Source organism: Pithys albifrons, chromosome 7 (genome assembly GCF_047495875.1).
Source record: "Pithys albifrons albifrons isolate INPA30051 chromosome 7, PitAlb_v1, whole genome shotgun sequence".
Taxonomy (NCBI): Eukaryota; Metazoa; Chordata; class Aves; order Passeriformes; family Thamnophilidae; genus Pithys; species Pithys albifrons.
Window position 1 is genome coordinate 5,112,308 of NC_092464.1, and position 22,294 is coordinate 5,134,601.

The window sequence follows — 22,294 nt, forward strand, 5'->3', positions numbered from 1 at the left end:
TTTAACCAGCTGAACACCCAGAGAGAGCTGTTTGACTGGAATTCTACACCATGAGCTGCAGAAACAGTCTTGCCAGCATTAAAATCATACATACCACACTGGCTCAGGGTGAACATCATATTTGTCAAGCCTTGCAAAACGTGCTTTTCATCAGACAAGATGTTTCTATCTCCTCATCCTTGCATAGAAAAGAGGCACTGGAGCAGATGTTCTCCCAGCACGTTATAATTGCTCTTTCCCTGAGAAGAACTGGAAGATGTTCTTAGTGCTGGATGAGTCCTGAACTTGCAGTGAAGCAATTCTTTTGTCTTAATGCTAGCAGGAAGCACCTTCGCTTTTACCCAAATATAAATATTGATACAGAAACTCATACCAAATAATAACAGAGGTATGAATTGTTTCAGCAAAAGCTCTCATGCAAATTAACCCTCAGATAATTAAAAATGCCTGCAGTGCCTGGGCAGGTACAAGATCAAGCTCTTGCTGGATTACAACATAAGCAGTGCTATGATAAAACTCCATAATAACTCAGGAGCAGGAGCTCCCAGCCTTCACAGGTAGCAGGACTAATTCCATCAGCCAGCATGTACCAACTCCTGTTCATCTGTGCCCGATCCAACCTGTAAGGGATGGTTTGGAACAGCAAGACTCCTGTCTGGAGAAGCCAGAGCCAAAGAGCAGGTTGAAACTTGCACAACTGGATGCAACACAAGCAGTGGCATCGCACTCACTCCCTGTGCAAGTGTTTGTCATAGGAGGAGAACGGGCAAACCTAAAATACAAGTCCCAGAAACCTGCAATACTGGTATCTCTGCCTGTACTGGTGTTTAGGGAGTGTTAGTTTTGGAGAGAGAAAGTGCAGGTAGATTTTGAATCACTGTTTCTACATTGAAAAAACACAGCAATTTGAAGACTCCCAGCAAGATGTTTAAATGTGTTAACTGTAGGAATGAAACAAGGCCCCAGAGGTTTAAGTCATTTTCCCCAGAAACTGGATGTGCCACTGCTGCTGAGCAGAGATTCCTCGAGGCTGGGCCTGCAGTTTTCCTACAAGGTAAAGCATTGCAAGAAGAACAGCTGCTTAAATTGCTGGAATTAAACAGAGTGGTCATTTCTGCAACCCAGCTTGGCAGCTGAAATGAATCACAGAATCCCAGAATGGTCTGGATTGGAAAGGACCTTAAAGACTGTGTAGTTCCAACCCTCTTGCCATGGGCAGGGACACCTTCCACTAGACCAGGTTGCTCCAAACTCCATCCAACCTGGCCTTGAACACTTCCAGGGATGGGGAGTTAATGCCATGATTTTGCTACTGTTAAGTAAAACTGTTCAGGAATATATTTATATTCTTTTTTTTTTAAAGCCCATGTGTGGTGGCTTTGTCTCTTGCAGGGAAAAAAGAAGAGAGTCGTAACATACATTACTGAAAATCTCGTTACATGGGTCTATGCCAGCTACAAAAGGATTTTTCCCATTTAGTTAATTACATTTAAAATTATATCTGTCCTTTTTGTAGCAAGGTTGCAATAGAGGCCTGTATATATATTAGAATTCATTTTTTCTAGGAAAGGAGGTTGCAACTCCTTATTTATGTTAAATATTCCACCATGTTTTCTTACAAGTTTTCTCTTGGTTTCACACTATGACAGCCCTGCAAAAGAGCCATTATTTGGGGTGGGCTCACCCACTTACCTTCCTCACCATCGAGCCCAAGGCCCTGGGTTATGGCAGGTACTGAAGAGGGCGGGAGCAGGGCAGGAACACCACAGTTTATCTCCTCATGCACCAGCAATCAGCAGAGCTGGGAATTCCTGGAGAGCCAGACATGCCTTTTAGGAAGAAGACAGAGAGTACCTGCTCAGAGAGAAGCAGCCAAGCCTGTCCTTGGTACCTTCTCAGTACCACAGAGACATGGAGTTCCTGGAGCAAGTCCAGTGGACAAAGTTTATTAAGGGACTGGAGCAGTGCTGTGAGGAAAGGCTGAAGGAAGTGGGCCTGTTCAGACTTGAGAAGAGATAGCTGAGAGGAGACATCATCAATATCTATCAGTGTCTGCAGGGAAGGTGTCAGAGGACGGACCAGACTCTGCTCAGTGGTGCCGAGCAACAGGACAAGAGGCAACAGGCAGACACTGATGCACAGGAATTTCCACCTGAACATGAGGAAGAACTTCTTCACTGTGCAGTGACCACAAACTGGAAGAGATTCCCCAGAGAGGGTGTGGAGCTTCCTTCACTGGAGATATTCCAGAGCCAGGTGGCACAATCCTGTGTCGTGTGCTCTGAGATGATCCTGCTTGAGGAGCAAGGTTGGACCAGGTGACCCCCTCTGGGATTCTGTGATTTGAGCTGTACACTCACCTCTGAAAAACACACCTGTAAGAAAATATTTCACCTCCTCCAGCTCCTAATCACATGATTTACATCCATTCCCAAAGGGTATGGTACAAATTTGTTAACATTTATTGAAGTTTGTTAACATAGTCATGAATATTTGTAAACATTTCTTAACAAAAATGTTAATACTTGAGTCCAGAGAAGGGCAACAGAACTGGGGAAGGGTCTGGAACACAATTCCTATGAGGAGCAGCTGAGGGGGCTCAGCCTGGACAAAAGGGAGCTGAGGGGGGACCTTCCACTCCCTGCAACTCCCCCAAAAAAGTGAGCAGCCAGCTGGGGGTCGGGCTCTTCCCCCCGATAAACAGTGATAGGACGAGAGGAAATGGACTCAAAGGGAGGTTCAGGTTGGACATCGGGAGGAATTTCTGCACAGAAGGGGTGGTGAGACATTGGAATGCGCTGCCCAGAGCGGTAGTGGAGCCACCATCCCTAGAGGTGTTTCAGGAAAGGCAGGACGAGGCACTGTGCCACGATCTAATTGACACGATGTTTCCGAGCCGCAGCTGGCGCTCGACGATCCCGCATCATCTCCTTCACAACCCAAACAACCCCCGCTTCACCTTTTCCCGCGCACGCTCCGGCGGGAAATGGCGGCCGAGCCCGCCCCGCGCCCATACGGATCCTCCTGGCCCCGCCCACACAGCAAAACCCCGCCTACCGTTATAAGCCCCGCCCACCGCCCCACCCTTCCGCCAATCCCCACCCTTTCCTACGCGTTGGCCCCGCCTCTTTGACCACGCCCCGGGCGCTCATTGGCCCCACCCCGGCCCCGCCCCGTTGTTTACCGCGCTCGGCGGGTGCCGCTCCCGCCCCTCGCTCGGAGCCGGCGGGGCTGGGGCTGGGCCGGGCGCGCTCTCGGCTCCGGGCGCGGCGGCGGAGAAGGAGAAGGAGGAGGAGGAGGAGGCAGCGGCGGGTTGTGGCGCAGCGCGGGAGCGGCTCGGCCCCTTTCCCCTCCCTTCCTCCCCTCGCACCGCGCTTCCCTGCTCGCCCGCGGCCGGCAGAACGGGGGGAGGAGGAAGAGGAGGAGGAGGGGGCGGCCCGGCGTCGCTCCGCCGAGCGCTGCCCGCGGCAGGAAGGGAGGGGGGCGCGGGGATGAGATAAGCGCGGGGGCAGGCGGGCGGGCGGGGGGTATGTAGGGGCGGCTCAGGTGGGCGCGGGGGGCGGCGTGAGGCCGCGGGGGGAGCGCGGAGCGGAGCGCGGGGCCGGGGGCGCTTCCCCCGCCTCGGGAGACGGCGGCGGAGGGGGCTCGGGGGGGGAAGCGCTCGGAGGGGCTTCCCGGAAGGGTGAATTTGGATTAATCCCGTTTTGTTTGCGTTTTGTTTTGTTTTGTTTTTTGTAAAGGGGGGGGAGGGTTGCGCCGCTTCCCCCCCCTCCGCCGCGAAGATTTGGCGCCGGGAGGAGGCGGCGGTGGCAGCGCGGGGCTCCCCCCCTCCCCTTGGCTTCGCTCCTGGAGGAGTTAGTTGGGGTTTTTCGTTTTCTTGGGGGTTTTTTTGTTTCTTTTTTTTGAATTATTTTTTAAACACAAACCTGCGTATTGATTTTTGAACAAACAAACAAGCCCGCCCCCCCTCCCTTCCCCGCTCCCCCCCGCACACACGCCTGCCTCTGGGAGGGAATAGCCAGGTGGAATCTCACTCTGTTTCCATGGACAACCCGTCCATTATCACCCAGGTGACTAACCCCAAAGAGGAGGAGATCCTGTCCTGCACTCAGGATAAAGGTGAGCCGCCTTCTCTCTTTTCTCCATGATTTTTTTTCTTCGCTTAAAATTGCACGTAGTAACAACTCACATTCTTTGGTGACCGTATAATGCTCTCGAGGCTGCTGGGAATAGAGGAGGGCTCGCTGGGTTTGGGTTTTAGGGAGGGGGGGTTGTGGGATGAAGGTATTTGCATGAAGGTCTGTGAATCTGCTTGCTGGATACAGCTGAGAACTTGTTAAAGTGTTTAAACACCGAGTTTGATCAATTATTTAAATGAAATACTCTTGTTCCTCGAGGATCGGGGAGGTAACTTTGTATGGTGGTCACTGTGTAGTTAGTGCCCCGCTTCAAAGAGGGGCTGCTTGTGCTTGCTGTGCTGGAACGTTTTCAAATCTCAGCTGTTAAGATTTTAAATTTGTTTTCCCTCCTTTTTTAAAAAAAAATCCAGATTTCTTTCTGCTTTCCTGTATTCGTTCCCATCTCACATTTCAGCATGTGGAGCTTTCTGGTTTGTTGGAGGATATTTGTGCTACTTTTGAGCGGTTTTATTGACTCTTTAGATAAATAGTTCTTGTATGAGGCATCGTGCTCAGATTGTGTTTTACTCCTAAATCAGATGAATCCAGCCTGGCCAAAGGAGCTGCTTCCCTCAAAAGTCTGGATGTTGATCAGTTCCCTTAGTCTTGTTTCCTTTTGGAAGCTCAGAGTGGTCTTGGGCTGTAAGTGGTTGTGTCCTTATGTCTGGTGGTGGGGCAGGTATGGGGTGAGCAGCAGGGTTCAAGTTCTGGGAAGTTGTGTGTGGATTTAGGAAGTTACTTGGACATCAAGTTTGTGCTTTGTTTCAGGCAGTGCTGGTAAATAGGGGAGAAAGGACAGAAATTAGAAATAGTGTCCATAGTACCTGGTAGGTACAGTCAGACCTCCAAGTGGTCTTCTAAAAATGGTAGATGGATATCCCTGCCCTAAAATAGATGGATTTAGTATCCAAAAAGCTTCCATTTTTCTGTGGCTCATCTTGTAAATAGTGAGGGGTCCCATACTGTTGGAGAAGGTGCTCCCTGTTACTTTTGACTGAACAGCCATACCTGAGATCTCTCTCTTCCCACCTCACCAGTACTGCCTGCAGAAGTATGAAGGCAGATTTATTAAAAAAAAAAAAGCCATGAGGTTGAGGGGTGTTTGAACAAAAAATTTATTTTTTTTCAGCATAGGAGCATTCATATAACTCTTTAATTCATATCACTTTTGAGGTGATACTTCCACCATGAGGCCTGGCTTGTCTCGAGAGATTTCTCATGTTTTCCTCTGTTTTGGCAATGTGTAGGATGGGGTATCCACAGTAAATAAGGTGCTCTGCTCTGCCTACCACGTCTCCTAAGACCTGGTTTGGAGAAGACGTATGTGATACTGTGCTCAGATGTTGTTGTGGTCTTAATGGCCTGTATTATTGTGTGTAATGGAAGGGCTTCATTAATATCAGTAGCAGCTGGTTGAAATTTTCATGTAAAAAAGCCAGTTGAGACAAGGAGAGGAAGATTTGACAGCTCAAAATAGGAATAAGCATCAACATCAAACAAGTGGCTTCAGAGTCCTTGGTAGAGCGAGCAAAAATATGCATATAACTTGCATAACTCTGCAGTAACTTGCATAATGTGCATTGTGTTCTTGCTATTGGTTTGTCTTTGGCAGAAAATGGTCTTCATTGCAGAGCAGGGGCTTTTCAGGCTGTGTTAGCAAGGCTAGGCTGCAGGAGAGGGGAAGGAGGGGAGCTGCAGTTGGAGTCGAGGAAACTCCAGTGTCATCTTCATACAGGAGGTGAATTGTCTCTTTTCTGGTTTTGGGGTGGTTTTTTTTTAATGTGGTTTAAGTGCTTGCATTGGTTTGACGATGTGCTCTGTGGTGAGAGTCTCAAGTCGCTCCAGAGCAACTTTTGCAGAGAGAGAACTGCAGGTCTGTCCGTCCTGGGCTCTGGAAGGAGAGCGCTGCTTGCTCCAACCTTTTCCACTACAGGTTTTCCCAGTGCTCGGTGTACGGAGCTGGTGAAAACCCGTTGCTCTACCTGCCTTCCTGGCGTGGTTCCATATCACGTCACCCAATTTTCTGTCAGATTTCTTCACAGTTTTAGCAAAGCCTTGAGGTCCGGAGAGCTGCGAGAGCGCCGGGAGCAGAGATGGGAACACTGATGGGCTCTCACCGATGTGGAGGGGAGCCCTCCCTGCCAATTCGGAGTGAACTGAATGTACTGGTACAAAATGGCTAACAAATATGTTATGGCATCATGAATTAACTCTTTGTTTAGCCAGATCAGGAATCACCTGAGGTCTGAGATTTAGTGGTCCAGTGAAATACAGCAGCACTGTGCTGTGTGAGCCAGGGCTGTCCAGTTTAATGAAAACCTGTTTTTTTCTCTGAGTTTAGCATTTGGCTGCAGAAATAAATTCCAGAGTGCTAAGTGGCATGTGGTGGCTTTGGGTATCAGGGTTTTCTTAGGGATTTTGAGATTTTCTGTTGCTGTTTCTTGAGGGAAAAATTAATTTATTTTCCTGTTGTTAAACTGGAGAGAAGCAGTTTTACAGTAACTGAGCAGCTGCTTAATAATGCATGTGTATACCTTCAAGGTTTTGATTTTTCTCCCAAGATTTTTTTGAAGCTTTTAATCAGCTGTGAATCCAGCATTTAGCTTGATTTTTTTTTTTTAAATGTATTTATGTTTTAAAAGGAGGTCGATGTGCAATACAGGCTCATGCCAAATTTCTCCTGGCAAGAAACAGAGCTGCTCTCTGGTCCTGGGGCAGTTCTAGTTTTAGGTAAATTACCTGCTTTACAAATAAAAATGCTCAAGTATTTTCTTGCTAGTCCTGATGTATTCAAAAATAGCTTTTGAGTTAAGTGAAGCTGTGCCAACTTATTAAAGGGGAGCTTATAGATACTAAGATGGATTTGTTAACATTTATTTTTGAACAAACAGCAAAAAATTTCAGAGGTGGAAAAACCCAGATCGTGGTATGTGAACCATTGCCTAATATGTTGCCACATGGTGGTGCACTGGATTTAGTTGTCTGTCCAAATGAAAGCTGAGCATGGAAGGTTTGCTACAATCATATTTTATTCTTCTTATTATTGTTGTAATGTTCTCAAATGCCTGTGGTGTTAGTGCTGGTGGAGGATTTTGGTCCCTTTCTATGTAGTTAAATTAGTTCTGGGAAATAGCAACTTAGGTTCTCCCAGCTGGAAGGGATACGTAGTTACTTAAGAATATTTTGAACGCTAAATTTGCAGAGAATTTAATTCCCTGTTAGTATTTTAAGTAACAAAAATGGTAGTTCTTTGCAGAAGTATTTTGCGTTGTGGTCGCCTGACACTTCTGGAAATTGGAATTACCGAGAGGTATAGCTTGGAATTAAAAAGAAAACATAAATATGAGAAAAGGGGGTTTTATAAAAGGGGTAGGTGTGAACAACTAAGACAAAAATACCAATAAACACTACTAATGAAAACTGAAAATCTGAATTTTTGTATAATTACTTCTACAGATAAAATCAACTGTTTATTTTTATAAGGAAGGTATTAATTCTTATTACTTAGTTGAACAGAGACCTCTAATGTACGATCCATATGGTTCAATGTATAGAAACCAGCAATCTGACAGGCCCTTGCACCGAGTGGGATGTCGAGTGTAGTCACGGGTGGGCAACAAACATTCAGTGCAAAGAGGTGAATTTCCCTGTTTTTACCTCCATGCTTTAATCTGATCCTCATAAATGATGCAAATTCCTGGCTGTCCCTGTGCCAAGTTAAACAGTGGCGTAATACTAGTCCAGTCCTTCAGGTGCCTCCTTCAGGCTGTGTTGTTTTATTTTCTCTCTTCATATAAACCTTCCCTGACTATAAAATTGTCAGCTGAGCGTCTATTTTCACTTATTCAGAGTTAACTGAATGCTTTTGTGTCCCTACAGATGCGTATTTTCAATAAGCTGTATGGGAAAGGTTTGCAGTGGAACATGAACCATTATGTTTTTTTTTTTAATCACAGTGAGCCCCTGAGGACGTTTCCACAAACAAACTTTTTTGGCTTCTTTTCTTTCAAATAAAATTGGAAAAAAGCACCAATGGGAGCAATATTCATTATAGTTTTAAATAGGAAGTTCCGAAGATCTCAAGTTAGAAGCCAAAATAAGTGTTTTTAATTGTGTTTGCAATAAAAAAAACCCTTTGAAAGTGGCTGAAAATACTTTGAATATACTTTTTTGCCATTACATCACCAGGATTCAGGGCACTCAAACATTTGAACATATGTTAGTGATCCTGAGACATTGTCTCAACAGATTTTTGCAATGCTAACTTCAGAATTGTAGCATTAAAGTAGCATTTAAGGGGAAAAAAAAAGATATGGAAACCACTCAGTGGAATGTGAATTGCTCGCAGAGGGTAAAATTTTAAATCATTAACTAATGGCATAGTTGTTATATGAAACCAGAGTAGCCATACAGTAGGTTTTATGTTCCAGGGAGACTGTAGTAACCTGTAGTAACCCAAGATTTGATTTAGGGTCGCAGTTAACAGGCTGAAGTGCACTGGCAATAACAGGAGTGGTAATTTTCATGAATATTGAATTTTCAGCCAGTGTCTTTAAGCTGCAGTTTGATCATTTCTTCATAGTGTCAGTTCATATTGGTTTGAATGCAGTGACTTAAAGTGTTCAGAAGTTTAACGTGCCTTAAAAAAAAAAACAAAAAAACCAGCCTCACATCTGACCTACATTTTGTTAATTCAGTATTCAGAAATGCAAATAGCATTTTCTGACATAATCAGTAAAATGCAGCGTGATCGATGCTGTGCTTCAGCTTTCAAAGTTTAAGCTGAATATTACAAATAAGCCTCCAGATAACAGGTCCATGTTTGTTTCTTTAAAGGGATATTAAACTAAAATGCTGAGGAGGCAAAAGCCAAGAGAAGTGAAACTCACTCGCTTGTCAATGTTGGTGAAAGACGTTCCCACTGGCCTGGTAGAGAGGTTTAACTGTGGGAAGCTTGCTTTTCCATCATGGAACACTGAATTTATGAGTTGTATCATCGTGGATAAGTCATCATTCCAACATGAAAATATTGCCAATTAGATCTAGATTGCAATTTTTGTATATATTGAATCTGAAATATTCTCTCTGTGAGCAAGTGCACTTTTGTTTCCTGCTAAATTTTGAGTTGGAAAAATTGGCAACCACCACCATGGTTGGGATTCAGGGCTGCATTTTTAATTAAATACCCAGTTTCAGGCAATCCTGGATGTAGAAATGTTAATTCGGAGAGTGAATCTGCCCAGTGTTCAACCCAAACCAGTGAAGATTTTTGGATGGCTTGTGTTGAATTGTATTTGAAGTCTTTCTGTCCACAAGAGTTAACACTTTTTTTTTAAACAAACAAACAAACAAACCACTAAAAAATCCCAGGAAAGGCAAAGACAGGTCTAATTACCTACATTCTTGTGTAGATTTTTGCCCACTGTGTGAATCAGAAAGGGAAAACGTGGCTCATCCCTCTTTTCTCTTCCCTGCCTGGGGGATGCATCTTGCTGGGAGAGCAGTGAGGAATGTGGCTCTGTGTAGGACCAAGAGCTGCTGAAGTGCTCCAGACTGTTTGGAGGACAGAGCAGAGTATGAAGTCCTGGATCTTGAGTGCTCTGGAGCCCAGACAGAGACTGGTAGTGGGACAGGGAATAGTTGTGGTGTCTACAAGAGTCTCCCAACCTGCCCTGAGCTCCTCCATCCTCCTGGGCAAGGGGTGCTCCGAGGATGAAGTCTGAGGGTCTGTACCCACCCAGTTGGGTTGTTGTGTGTGTTCCCTTATCCCAGTTCAGAAGTATATCCAGAAAGGGGAGGAATCTTCCAAACTAAGAGAACGGCTGATAGAATGACCACGAGCCAAAGCCTGTTTAGGTGTTTAAAGGCCACATCTGGATTGCTGGTAAGGATTGTAAAACATCTGATTCCTCTCAGCAGTGGAAACCTGGCTGGAAAATCTTAACAAAAACATTCAGCAGCATCTCTGAGATCTTCGTGTGTTGGTTCTAAGGAATGATACTGACACAAGCTGTATTTTCAGTGCTAATGTCAGATAGGATGACGTCCTACCAGTGGATTTAAATTCTTTGCTGAACCTCCAGAGCTGCAGGAATGCACAGAAGGAAATTTGCCTTTTGTGTTTTAATGTCATCAGAGACACTTTTAAGAGTTTCATGTTGAAAATGTTAATCTTCTGTAAATTCTGCTTTTGCTGGAATTTGACAGGAGCTTGCTTTAGTTTTATTTGGAGAGGTTAAGGCATAAAATGGGCATAGATGTGACAAATATGGAAAGCATAAGTAGCATCTAAATAGATCAGAGTAAAAATATGTTCCATGTGGTCAACTGTGGTATAATTTTGGCCTTCCTTTTTTTGTATTTCTAGAATGTTTGCTGTAAGACAAAAAAAATCCAAACGAGCCCTATACAGTCCATTCCTTTCAGTATCAGCTGCTACTGTGTCAAATAGATATTAGCAGTAAAAATAGCAATTTTAGCCAAATGGCAGAGAAAGTTCTGTTGAGTAGTGTTGGGCCTACTTAAAAATTTTAGGCTTTATTCAGTCTGTTATCAAAATGATCACTTGCATCAAAGTGCCACTTCTTGTTTTCTTTGTACAAGATAATAAAGTATGATTTGTAAAAAGAAGAACCCAATTATTAGAAGTGATTGGCTGCACTAGAAACTAGAATTCCATTATCTGGAAAATTTATTGCGACTTAAATCTGAATAAATGTATGGTAGACTTGGATTCTAAGGATGTCAGGGAGTTTTTAAATGAGATTTTTTCCTTATTTATTTTTGCAAGAAACTATTACTCTCCTCTGAAAGCTTATTAATATATTTAAAGCCTGACAGATGGGGAAATAAGACACTGCAGGACCTGTTTTATACAGAATTGCAGCCTCAGATGATGGATTCCTGATCTATCAAAATATCTACTGTGGGTGTAACTTTTAAAAATGTTTCTAAAATTTCAGACAGGTTTGTAGGAAACAAGTATTTTATCAACCTCAACCTGCAGTTACAGTTTGTATATTGATGATATTGTTTAACATCATCTCTGGTGAGTAACTGGTCATTTTTTTGCTGCCACTGTTGCAACCCTCCTTATTTTCTGGGCAGCAAGTGAAGTGCTGATTTTTATTCCCTGCCATGCTCTGTCCCACCCCTGCAGCTCTCTGCTTCCTGAGTTGTATTCCAGCATTCCCAGCAGAATTGGCAGTAAAACTAAGCTTGCTGTTTCCCAGTCTGCTGTAATCAGCAGTAAAATTTGAAACTTTCTTGTTTATTTGATGATTTGCAAAGCTTGGTCATCTCCTTGGTCATCACCTCCTCTCTTGGCCTTTGGGAGGCAGAGGGAGGGAGAGATGTCTCTCGAGCTGCTGGGGATGAGCTCCTCATCTCAGGGAACATTTGGGTAGATGGGTAAGTTTCCACCTTCATGGCTGGCAGAAAGATACTCTGCCACAATGGTGCTGTTACAATGGACACATGGAGGAGAATCCAGGTGTTTCTTTGAAGTAATGTTGGTAAAAGAATTTATTTTCAAAGGTAGGAATTCTGTACAAAGTCATTCCAAGCAGGCATTTAGCAACTTGCAGGCAGTGCTGCTTCATTTTTGTCCACAAAAGCTGTTTTGTATTTTCATGCCTGAGTGTTTACATACTTGCACTGGTTACCCATGAGTGCACATACATGTGGTTACCAGGGATCTAATTACAGGAAAGCTTTCGTGGAATCATGGAACAGTTTGGGTTGGAAGGGACCTTAAAGATCATCTTGTTCCAGAGCCCTTCCCTGGGCAGGGGCAGCTTCCAATAGACCGGGTTGCTCAGAGTTCCATCCAGCCTGGCCTTGAACATTTCCAGAGCATCCTACAGCTTCTCTGGGCAACCTGTTCTGGTGCCTCAGCACCCTCACAGGGCAGAATTTCTTCCTAATATCCAATCTAAACTTACTGTCTTTAAGTTTGAAGCCATTCCTTCTTGTTCTATTGCTTCCTGCCTTTGTCCCAAGTCCCTCTCCAGCTCTCTTGTAGACCCTTTAAGTATTGAAGGGGCTCTCAGGTTTCCCTGGAGCTTTCTCTTCTCCAGGCTGAGCAGCCCCAGCTCTCCTGCTGTCTCCATAGCAAAGGTGCTCCAGCCCTCTGAGCATCTTTGTGGCTCTCTCTGGACTCGCTCCAGCAGGTCCGCTTTGGTAGAGTTCAGAATGCTGGACATGGATTTGGAAGTTCTGCAGTGTGAGATTTGCTTGAACTGTGAGGTTGGCAATTTCCCCTGGTAATGATCCAATGAATGGAAACATCCTGCAGAGGATTGGTCAATAGTGACACATTCCAAGAAGGTATTTAATCATTTATACTTATTTCAGCCAGACACAAAAAATGGTCTGATATTTACTACCTGGAGAGAAAGGAACAATTATAAAGTATCTCATTAAACTTAGAAATTTAACAAAATAGTTGTGCGGGACTTCTCTCCACTAAAATTGTTTAAAGATACACATTAACAATTAGATGAGTGCAATGTAAAGCGAAGCATTTAAGGGAAAACGGTTCAAGCATGTATTTTACAGGGACTTTTGGAATGAAGCTTTGACCTTTTGTGCCTTTTTTTATTTCTCTCCCTTGTTGTGTTTTGTTTTCTTGCCTTTTTATCTTCTCATTCAACTTTGGGAGTACAACAGCTGCCCCTTTGTGCTCTAATGCTGCTGAAGTTCAAGGGACTCAGAGGTGTTTGGCACTGGTGGTTGTGTCCAGGAAGAATTCTGTTCTGTCCATGCTGGGTTAATGGTTGGACTCAACCTTGGAGGTCTTTTCCAACCTTTATGAGCATGTGAGAAGCTGTGGCAGATGTTTGGGTGTGAGGTGGTGCAGCGATGAGGAACCCTGGACCTCACTGCGTGGATGGATTGTCTCCTGGCAAGTTGGACAAGGTGATGTAGGAGCTGTTTTACAAGGAGAAATGGTCTATGTAGTTTGTAACTCCTTACTGAAATTCAGGAAGATAAAGGTCTTTATCACCTCCAGCAATTGTTGTGCTGTATTCAAGGGGAAGAGGTGGACAAGGCAGGAGGGCTCTGCAGAGGGATCTGGATAGACTTGAGAGATGGGCTGATTGCAATGGGATGGAGTTCAATAAGGCCAAGTGCAGGTCCTGCCCTTTGGCCACCCCAACCCCCTGCAGCGCTCCAGGCTGGGCACAGAGTGGCTGGAGAGCAGCCAGGCAGAGGGACCTGGGGGGACTGAGGGACAGGAAGCTCAACAGGAGCCAGCGGTGTGCCCAGGTGGCCAAGAAGGCCAAGGGGATCCTGGCCTGGATCCAAACTAGTGTGGCCAGCAGGCCCAGGACAGTGACCCTTCCCCTGGACTCTGCCTTGGGGAGGCCACACCTTGAGTGTTGTGTTCAGTTCTGGGCCCCTCAGTTCAGGAAAGAGATTGAGGGGCTGGAGCGGGGCCAGAGAAGAGCAACGAGGCTGGAGAAGGGACTGGAGCACAAGTGCTGTGGGGAGAGGCTGAGGGAGCTGGGGGTGTTTAGCCTGGAGAAGAGGAGGCTCAGAGGTGACCTCAGCACTGTCTAGAACTGCCTGAAGGGAAGTTCTGGCCAGGTGGGGGTTGGTCTCTTCTCCCAGGCACTCAGCAATAGGACAAGGGGGCACGATGGGCTCAAGCTCTGCCAGGAGAAATTGAAGTTGGAGAGCAGAAAAAAATTCTTTGCAGAGAGAGTGCTCAGGCATTGGAATGGGCTGCCCAGAGAGGGGGTGGATTCCCCATCCCTGGAGATTTTTAAGTGAGATTGGCCTTGGCACTGAGTGCCATGATCTGGTAAAGGGACTGGAGTTGGACCAAGGGTTGGACTTGATGATCTCAGAGGTCTTTTCCAGCCCAATCCATTCTATGATTCACAAAAAATAACCAGTAAAACAGAGTAAGTGTGCCACAGTACAGTGTGGCTTCAGAGGGAAAGGCAAAATACCCCATTTGGGATAAAGGAAAACATTTGCTCGTGCATCATACAGATGACCTACATAATCCTTGAAGAAATGGTTTCCAATATGGCTTATCTGGGAATGCCTAAACAGGATTAACCGGCAGCAATTTGCATTTGTTAAAACTAAAGTAATCTTATGAAGGTACTGAGAAATAATATCAGGAAGGTACTGATTGTGTTTTAGCATTGTGTGTCATCAGTCACAGAGTCACAGAATGGTGTGGGTTAGAAGGGACCTTAAAGGTCATGCAGTTCAACCCTCCTGCCATGGGCAGGGGCAAGTTCTGCTAAACCAGATCACTCAAAACCTCATCCAGCCTGGATTTCAACATGTTCAGGAATGGGGCAGTAGAAGAAGGAAGGGGAAAATAAATTCCTTTACATTATGACCAACTGAACCTGCCAGGTGTCTGTGCTGACATTTATCCTGAACTCCCACCAACAGTTTTCCTGTAATGGGTTATGGGTACAGGAAGCTGATACCCTTTGCCAAGTCATTTGTTGGCCAGCTGCCAGTTCTCATTACTTTTTGTGACATGAAGCTGATTTTGTTGAGAATCAGTAAGTTGAAAGTGATTTGAGAGTTTTGGAAGTGGAGAGGGGGAAGGTTATGTTAGTTAGAGAATTGGAAAAAAAGAAAAGGAAAAGAATACTGAATGCAATCTGCAGTGCAATTCATTTGCTAATTACACATTGACATAAATTGGAAAGTCCCAGAAGGAGGGGGTTTGCAGCACAACTGGAAAACAATTTGCATCTGTGTAGAGGTCTGTTCTTATCCACAAAGGAATGAGATTTTAACTGGATTTGTTTAATCGGGTTTATGGTGAGTACATAGTTGTGGGATTCCTTTTTCCTTGCAGTTGAAAATCTCCTGTCTTTCTGGAAGATTCCCTCTTGTGTTGAGATTTAATATGTCAAGGAAGGATGTATGGTGAAGTTTAATGGAGACTGAAAGTGAAACCTAAAAAAAACCCCAGGAAATGTCCTTCTGAATTTGAGTGGATTGAATACTTGAATCTTTCTGGCTCCAGATTATCATGATAAAACTGACAGCTTAATGCAAACTGTGCCCTGAAATTCAAATGCCCTTTTTTCCTGCCCTGTAAGAAAACTGAAACACTCCAGCAAATTAATGCTGTCTCCATGGGAAAGGTGACTGACAACTAATTGTTCAGACTAATTACATGCTAACTAGTATTACTACAGGGAGCTTTCACTGTTAGTATTATGATAGTTTGAAATTTATTTCTTTTTTCATATAAGTCTTTCAGACTTGCTGCCCAATATGTTACCCTACAGTTGCCTCCACTTTTTTTGGTAAACATGTCATGATGGGAAAAAGGACAAAAATCTGAACAAAACTAGAAATCAAACTTGACAGTTTTGAAATAGAAATCTGTTCAGGTCTCATTCCTGTGTTTACTTGTGCTGTTGCTCCTGCAGATCGTTACAAATCACCTGTTTAGCATCATTCTGGCAGGCAAAGGAGCTCTGAGAGCAGAATGTTTTTAAAAAATGCCACCACCTTGGTTGTTGTGGCAGTGATGGATTCTTTTCAGTGTCTTTCAATCAGTCAGTTGTTTATTTAGATATAATACCTAAATACTGTTACTATCTCATGTTATAAAACTCTAATAATATTAAAATGAGGAAAATGAGCTTTCAGACAAAACCTGCCCCAGATGTCAGAAACAAGCTCAGTAGATTCCTGAGTACCAGATGTCCCTGGATCCATCAGGTGCAGAGCAGCACTCATGAGAAAAAAGGTGAGATCAGGAGGTTTTGCTTTATAATTTCTGTTTGAAGTGTCCTTTCAGGTAAAGCCCTAAATGAAAAGAACAAAACTCTGCCCTTCAGTTTGCACTATGTAATATATTGGATGAAGCTCTGAAGTGCAGAATTTAATGTTGACCTTGTGCTTTGTGGGTCTGTTCGATGCAGTTTCCACAAAATGATTCTGATCCTTCCCCCCATGACCCAAAAGTATTTGTTTTGGCAAACTGTTCAAATAATACGTGCAATCTTCTTGAATTGTAAATCTAAAAATACTGATTGGAGCTTTGCAATGTAAAAAAATAACTCCGTGTTCTCCTAAATCCAAGAAAAACAAAAATCCAACACACTCAAAAATGAAATTGAAGACAGGAACCAAAGACAAAGCAAGCAAAAAATTCTCAGTAATATGAGCAGAAATGTAAGCTGTGAATGTGAAAATAGTCATGGAAGTCTCAAAGGTGACTTTGTGGTGGTGACCAGGACACAGCAGTGCAGTTTTATAGCAAGGTAACCTGGCACTCATACTGTACAAATCACACTGGAGTACAAGGGTGTGTGTTTGGGTGAGTACTGTTTGTGCTAAAACATAGAAGTAACTCTGGTTTTGTTTTGGAAATGTCTTTGATGGGCACTGAAGACAGAGAAGGGTCAAATAAGTCTGCGATGACTCATTGCATTATATTCTCAGATAGTCCTAAATTCAGCATGTTAAGGTTAATACCCTGTTTAGTTTAGGCTTTGTTTATCCTTGTGCTGTGGGCGGGGGGATGTTGGAATTCACTTGAAATAATTTTGGAAACCCATAGGTAAAAATTCATTATTTTTCAACAAACTGTAATCCACACAAAGAACTGTACCAAAAACACCTGATGGTGCAAAGCTGAAGGAAAATGTTTCTAATACCAGTTGGAGTCAGGTGGGAAAACAAAAATTCATGGTAGTGCTTTTAAACTGTTTTCCAGTAATTGTCAGCCCAATACCTGCTGCTCTTAAAAAAATTCTGCAATTTTTATTGTGAAGACAATTTCTTAAGTCCCACTGTAGGTGGTCTTCGTACTAAAGCCTTCAAGTAACAAATGACTTTATCTTCTCTTCTGCTAATAAGGTCAGTAAAGGTTTCTCTCTTGGATAATAATAGCAACACAATTTTGAAGGCATAAGAATACCAAGTGGAAAATGGGTTCACAATTTTCACCTTTTTAATACCTGCTCAGGTGATGGGCAACTGGCTGCTGCTGCAGAGTATTTTAGAGGAGTAAACAGGTTTTCTCACTTTAATTAAGAGTTTATTAATTAAGTGTACAGGAACTGTGATTGTCTGGGAAGCTGTTTCCTGTATTTTCAGTTAAATAGCTGATAAAATATTGCAGTTGTGGAAATGATTACCGAGTCTAGTAAGGAAATATCATGGAAAACAGTTTTAATTTTACTTTTTATTTAGTCATTAAAGCAATCAAATATTTTGTGAGGTTTGATGGTCTTGTGCTCTAATGAAATAAACACTGAATTTTTCCTAAGGTGATAAAGTAGCTGTTTGGACCCAGTATCCAGAGACATGTTTTAAAAGAAATAAATTTCATGTTTACTAAGCAACAAAGGACTCGTAAATTCTTGTTTTCTTTGCAAAGTCTGTGTGGATTAACAACTCTGGAATCAGTTGTCTTGTATGTTGAATAATAGCATAAATGTATTTAGAAGAAAACTCTATGGACATGTTAAATTCTTGGTTTGTGTTCTAGTGAAAAGGAGCAGCAAGTATTTACTAGAGAAGTTACTTTTTATTCTTCTAGAAAAAATTAAATCAACTGGATGGAGGACTCAAATATTTAACCTGAAGATTTGGCAATGTTTGGGTAAAACTGACCACTAACACCCTCCCCTCTGGAAAACATGCCATCTATTTATAGCACTTCCCAGAGGTTAAATGCAGCCCTTGGAACAGTCACAGGAAATAATATCAGTGTACTAAACTGTGACCTGCCTTTTGGTCCAAGTGGCCAAATATGCTGCTTTTCCTGATTACTGGGAGGACCACATGTCATTATTCCTGCCCTGAGTGGAGCCTGGAGGTGCCAGATGTCCCACTGCCCATCACTAACTCCCCTCTCCACTGGCTGGTTGATTGGTTTGTTTTGGATGTTTTTTTTCCTGTGTTTACTCACAAACACCACAAAAACCTTTCTGTCCTTTTTGAGGAGAAGCTGAGCCAGATGTTCTGTTGTGTCTCAGGTGGGGATGTGGGACTGGAAGAGAAGTGTCCTGCTTGTCTCTGATCCTTTGAGTATGACAGTACTGTCTTCTAAGCAAGGCTTTCTGCTATCATAAGTATTTCCAGTCATTTGCCTTGCTTGAAGGAGTCCTAAATAATGCAGTATTTAAATACCTTGTTAGGACTTTCTCAGTCAAGTAGTAGACTTGACTGAAATGGTCAAGTACTGTTGTTGGCAGTGCTGGAAGTGTTTTCATGTGTGAGAAAAGGAAATGTTGCTGTATCTTACCAGGTGGTCAGCATGGGGGAATTTTCCACGTGGCTTTACCATGTGTGCATGTAAATAAAGTGAGTTTGTTTTAATAATTGGTAGGGAAACACAGGAGCTTGTAGGATGCAGTTGATCCCACTGCTGGAGGTGTCTCCTTTAGGATGACACAAGTCGTGTCCTGGGGGCTCTATTAACAGCAAAGAAAGCCTACACAGTTTTTCACCAACTTCTGTGCATGCCTCTGTGCAAAGATGAGTGAAATGGAGTTCAGAATCCTAATTTGACAGCTTTGTCATCAGCTCCTCACACTGTATGTGCCGCGCTGGTGTTTGGCAGCGTTGCAGTGTAACCAGGGATATGGGCTTGCAGAGTGCCACCATTTATCTTTAGCTTCCCTTCAGGGGAGGAGAAGAAGAAGAGGGAGAACTTGGCAGGAGCAATTCAGCGGTTGGTGGTGGTGTTCTGCTGCTCCAAGTTTAGCAGCTCTGGGGGTGGTTGTTAAAATGGGCTTTTGGGTTTTGAAACCCTCTGTTGGGAGCAGCGTTAGGTAATGCTGGAAGTCCATCAGTGCTGCCAAAGCCCAAACACCTGGCTGAATTTAATCAGGAATTCAGTAAAAATGGAAGAGGTTTAAAAACTTCCCTGTTGCAGGCAGGAGCTGCCTGGTTTGCTCAGGGACAGACTCGAGGCAGCGCATTTAAATTGCGATTTGTGGAGGTTTCGTGTCACAGCGAAGTCCTGTCGCTCCACTCCATAGAAGCAAACCCGATCTCAGCATCAGCAGGGGCTTGTTGTTCTGCCACTGTAGAGAAACTTCTTGTGTCTGTTACGCAGCCAGCAGAACAATATAGAGGGTTATGGAAAGGCTGCATTATTCCAGGGGCCTGTTGGACTGTTTTCACAGTTTCTATAGGATGTTGACAAATCCCCCCTTGCAAAAAGCTGCAACTGAATTCGATAAAATATCACCTCTTCTCATTCCTTCTCTGATGGATTTCGTCAGATGCCTTCCTGAGTGAGTACCACCAACATTTTTACATATTTATCCTTCAGCATCACCATGGAGTCTGATATAATTGCCTGTTTCTGGTTTAAATAAGTATATTTGCAAGATCAGAATCCTTTGCATAATTATGTATGTAAAGTCTTTGTAAGAAACTTTCCAGTTCTTGTTCTTCTGAAGTCTGGGGCATCGAAGGGAAATCAATGCTCAGTTCTGGAAAGGGAGGGAGTTTCTTTTGGGTGATTCCTAGTTCTGGCTGTAGAAGATAATGGAGTGCTGTTGTGGAGTGAGGGGAAGACATCAAATGTACAGGAGTGATTTTAGTGCATTCTGACTGCATTTATCTCTTGTACACATTGATAGTCCAGGGTAATGCTAGGGGAAAAAAACAGTCCACAATCTGCACACCTATTAGAAGAATTGCTGTCCTTCTCTTTTAACATGTTCAGCAAGCATAAATTTGCTGCACTCACAGCAAAATGAAATTTTCAGAGCTGCTTAGAACTAAGATTTTTATATTGCTTTTAATGTGCTTCATTTGACTTACACTTTCAGTGATTTGGGTCTTGGCTTCAGGGTGCTCTTGTCAGTGAAGGAAAAGAGGCTGAGCTGGGAAGCCTTGGCAGAGCTTTCAGGGCTTCTGTCTTCCTCCTGCCCATCTTTCTCCTTTTGTGAACTCAAAGCTGGGTTGTTTTGGAACCTTGTCTCATCCCACAGGTATGCACAGCTTGGCACCTGGACAGGACTTTGTGTGAGTTTAAGCTCTAGTTCAAGGGGAGGCATTAACACTGAGACTTGCTGCGTGCTTTGGGTTGGGAGGGGGTTGAGTTCACAGCCCACTTCAAACTCCTGTCCTGAAATTCTCCCTTGGGAGTTAATTCATTCTGCAAGCTCAGCTCTGTGCTCAGTGGTATGATTTTAATGGGGCTGATCTGTAACACCAAGGATAAAATTTAGCTTGTTGCTGGAGCTTGACAGGGTAAGATTCATGATGAAAGTTTGAACTGTAGGTAATATTCACAGGGCATTTAGCAGTTGGTGAAACACTAACACTGTTCACCCTTTTTCTGTGATCAATGATTAGCAAGGTGGTATTTTATTTCCACTGGCACACTATGGCTCTACCTCTGCTGTTAATATCCCATAAAGTAATTTAAGGGAATGAGGATGCCTGAATAGTAAAGATCTGAAAAAAGAAGATAGGCCAATATTTCTGCAGTAAATAGGAAGCTGAGAAAAAGGAGAGTAAGGGACCTAACAGAAAACTGGAGGGAAGATGGATGAAAGCTTTTAAAGAATTTACTGTGATGTAAATGTCAGTTTAAAAAAAATCGCCTTTCAGGTGTCACACAAGTGTTTTTTAGGTTTTTTTTAATTTGGCAATGTAAGTTTTCAAGATAAAAATATTAAGCTTTAATTTTCTTTTTGAAAAAACATTTATTGTTCATACAAGACTAATGTTAGGGATTTTTTTTTGTTTTTTAAAGTAGTATTTTCTTTTAAGCAATTAGTAGTATTTTAGCCCTTGTATATAATTCTTTAAGTAACTGAGGGTATGTGCTCCTGTGTTCGTATGTAACAACTATAGGTAAATACCTGTTGCTCACCCTTGGGTTTGTTACCATGAGAGGAGGTTTCAGGCTCATGGCACTGTACAGAAGTTTGGGTTGGAAGGCATTTCTGCAGGTCCTTGCCCAAAGCAGGGCTGAGGATGCTCTGAGCATTCTCCAGTCAAGTTTTGAGAATCTCCAAGAATGGAGATTTCACAGCCTGTTTGGGGCCCTCTTCTAGTGTTTGACCACAGTAATTCCTGATATTTAGGAGGTGTTCATCCTGCTGCAATTTGGATCTGTTGCCTCTTCTACTATTCCTGTGTATGTACCTCCAAGAATCTTATTCCATGTTCTCTGTAACCTCCTCCTCTGTATCTCTGTCTGCTTAATATGTTAACTTGGATGTGCAAAGGAATAATAAAACGCTTGTTTGTCCAGCATTTCACTCTTCCTCAGGCAATTTTCTGTTCACTTACATATAATTCATCTGCAAAAATCCCTTTCTTCCATTTTGTTTGTAATGATTTTCAGTTTAAAGCCTGTGTTTCATTCTGCTCTTGCACTTGCCTTGGCTGTATTTCTTTACTGAAGACAGGAAGATGCTGTGCTACAGGTTCTTCCTTACACAGCAATAGTGTTTTTCATGCTCTCATAAACTCTTCTAAGGATTTTTTTTGTTCAGCATAATCACCTGTTGAAAGTACTTGTCCTATTGTGCATGCACAGCCTTGAAAATTTTCTAGAATAAATAAAATTCCCACTTTCAACCAAGTCATACTATGTGTCCAAAACCTTTCAGAGTCATTAAGTCACTTCATTTGAAAGGGATGCTCTTTTTTTCCAGCACTTCTGGAAGATTTAATGTGCTGATTCTTGAGACACTGTACCCAAGATACTGTTTGAGCAAATCCATCCTGTTCATCCGTGAGCTTTTTTTTTTTTGTTTTACTTGCCCAATGACATACCCAGTGATTTGTATAATGGTAAAGACAGGCAAAATTCAGGCTGACAAACATCAGTGCTTTTATGCCCATATGTTGTATGTCTGGCTTATAATTAACACCCCCCACGCTCCCTTTTAATTGGATTAATTTTCTCACAAGGGAGAAGATGAGAATGTGTGGCCAGTGGCAAGAGTTCTGCCAATTTTAGCAGATTGTGTAATTGTGGGTTTGTATCTCCAATGTGTTAGGGTAGGGATGTTGTGTGTTGGGTGATACAGGATAAGATCAGAGAATCCTGGAATGGTTTGGGTTGGAAGGGACCGTCAAAGGTCCTTCCAACCTCTCTGCCGTGGACAGGAACACCTTTCACTAGTCCAGGGTGC

General features: G+C 43.2%; 1 protein-coding gene across 3 annotated transcripts in view; it reads left to right on the forward strand.

Annotated features, from left to right (window-relative positions):
- The first annotated feature begins 3,548 nt into the window (after nucleotides 1-3,548).
- The window catches only part of CTDSPL (CTD small phosphatase like), a 77,588-nt gene continuing 58,842 nt past the window's right edge, over nucleotides 3,549-22,294 (forward strand). Inside the window, exon 1 of one of the 3 annotated variants that reach the window (XM_071560669.1) lies at nucleotides 3,549-4,119. In XM_071560669.1, the coding sequence (XP_071416770.1) occupies nucleotides 4,044-4,119 (76 nt within the window). In that variant the 5' untranslated portion in view covers nucleotides 3,549-4,043. The remainder of the gene's footprint in view (nucleotides 4,120-22,294) is intronic. The other 2 variants (XM_071560671.1, XM_071560670.1) reach the window with 2 other exon arrangements.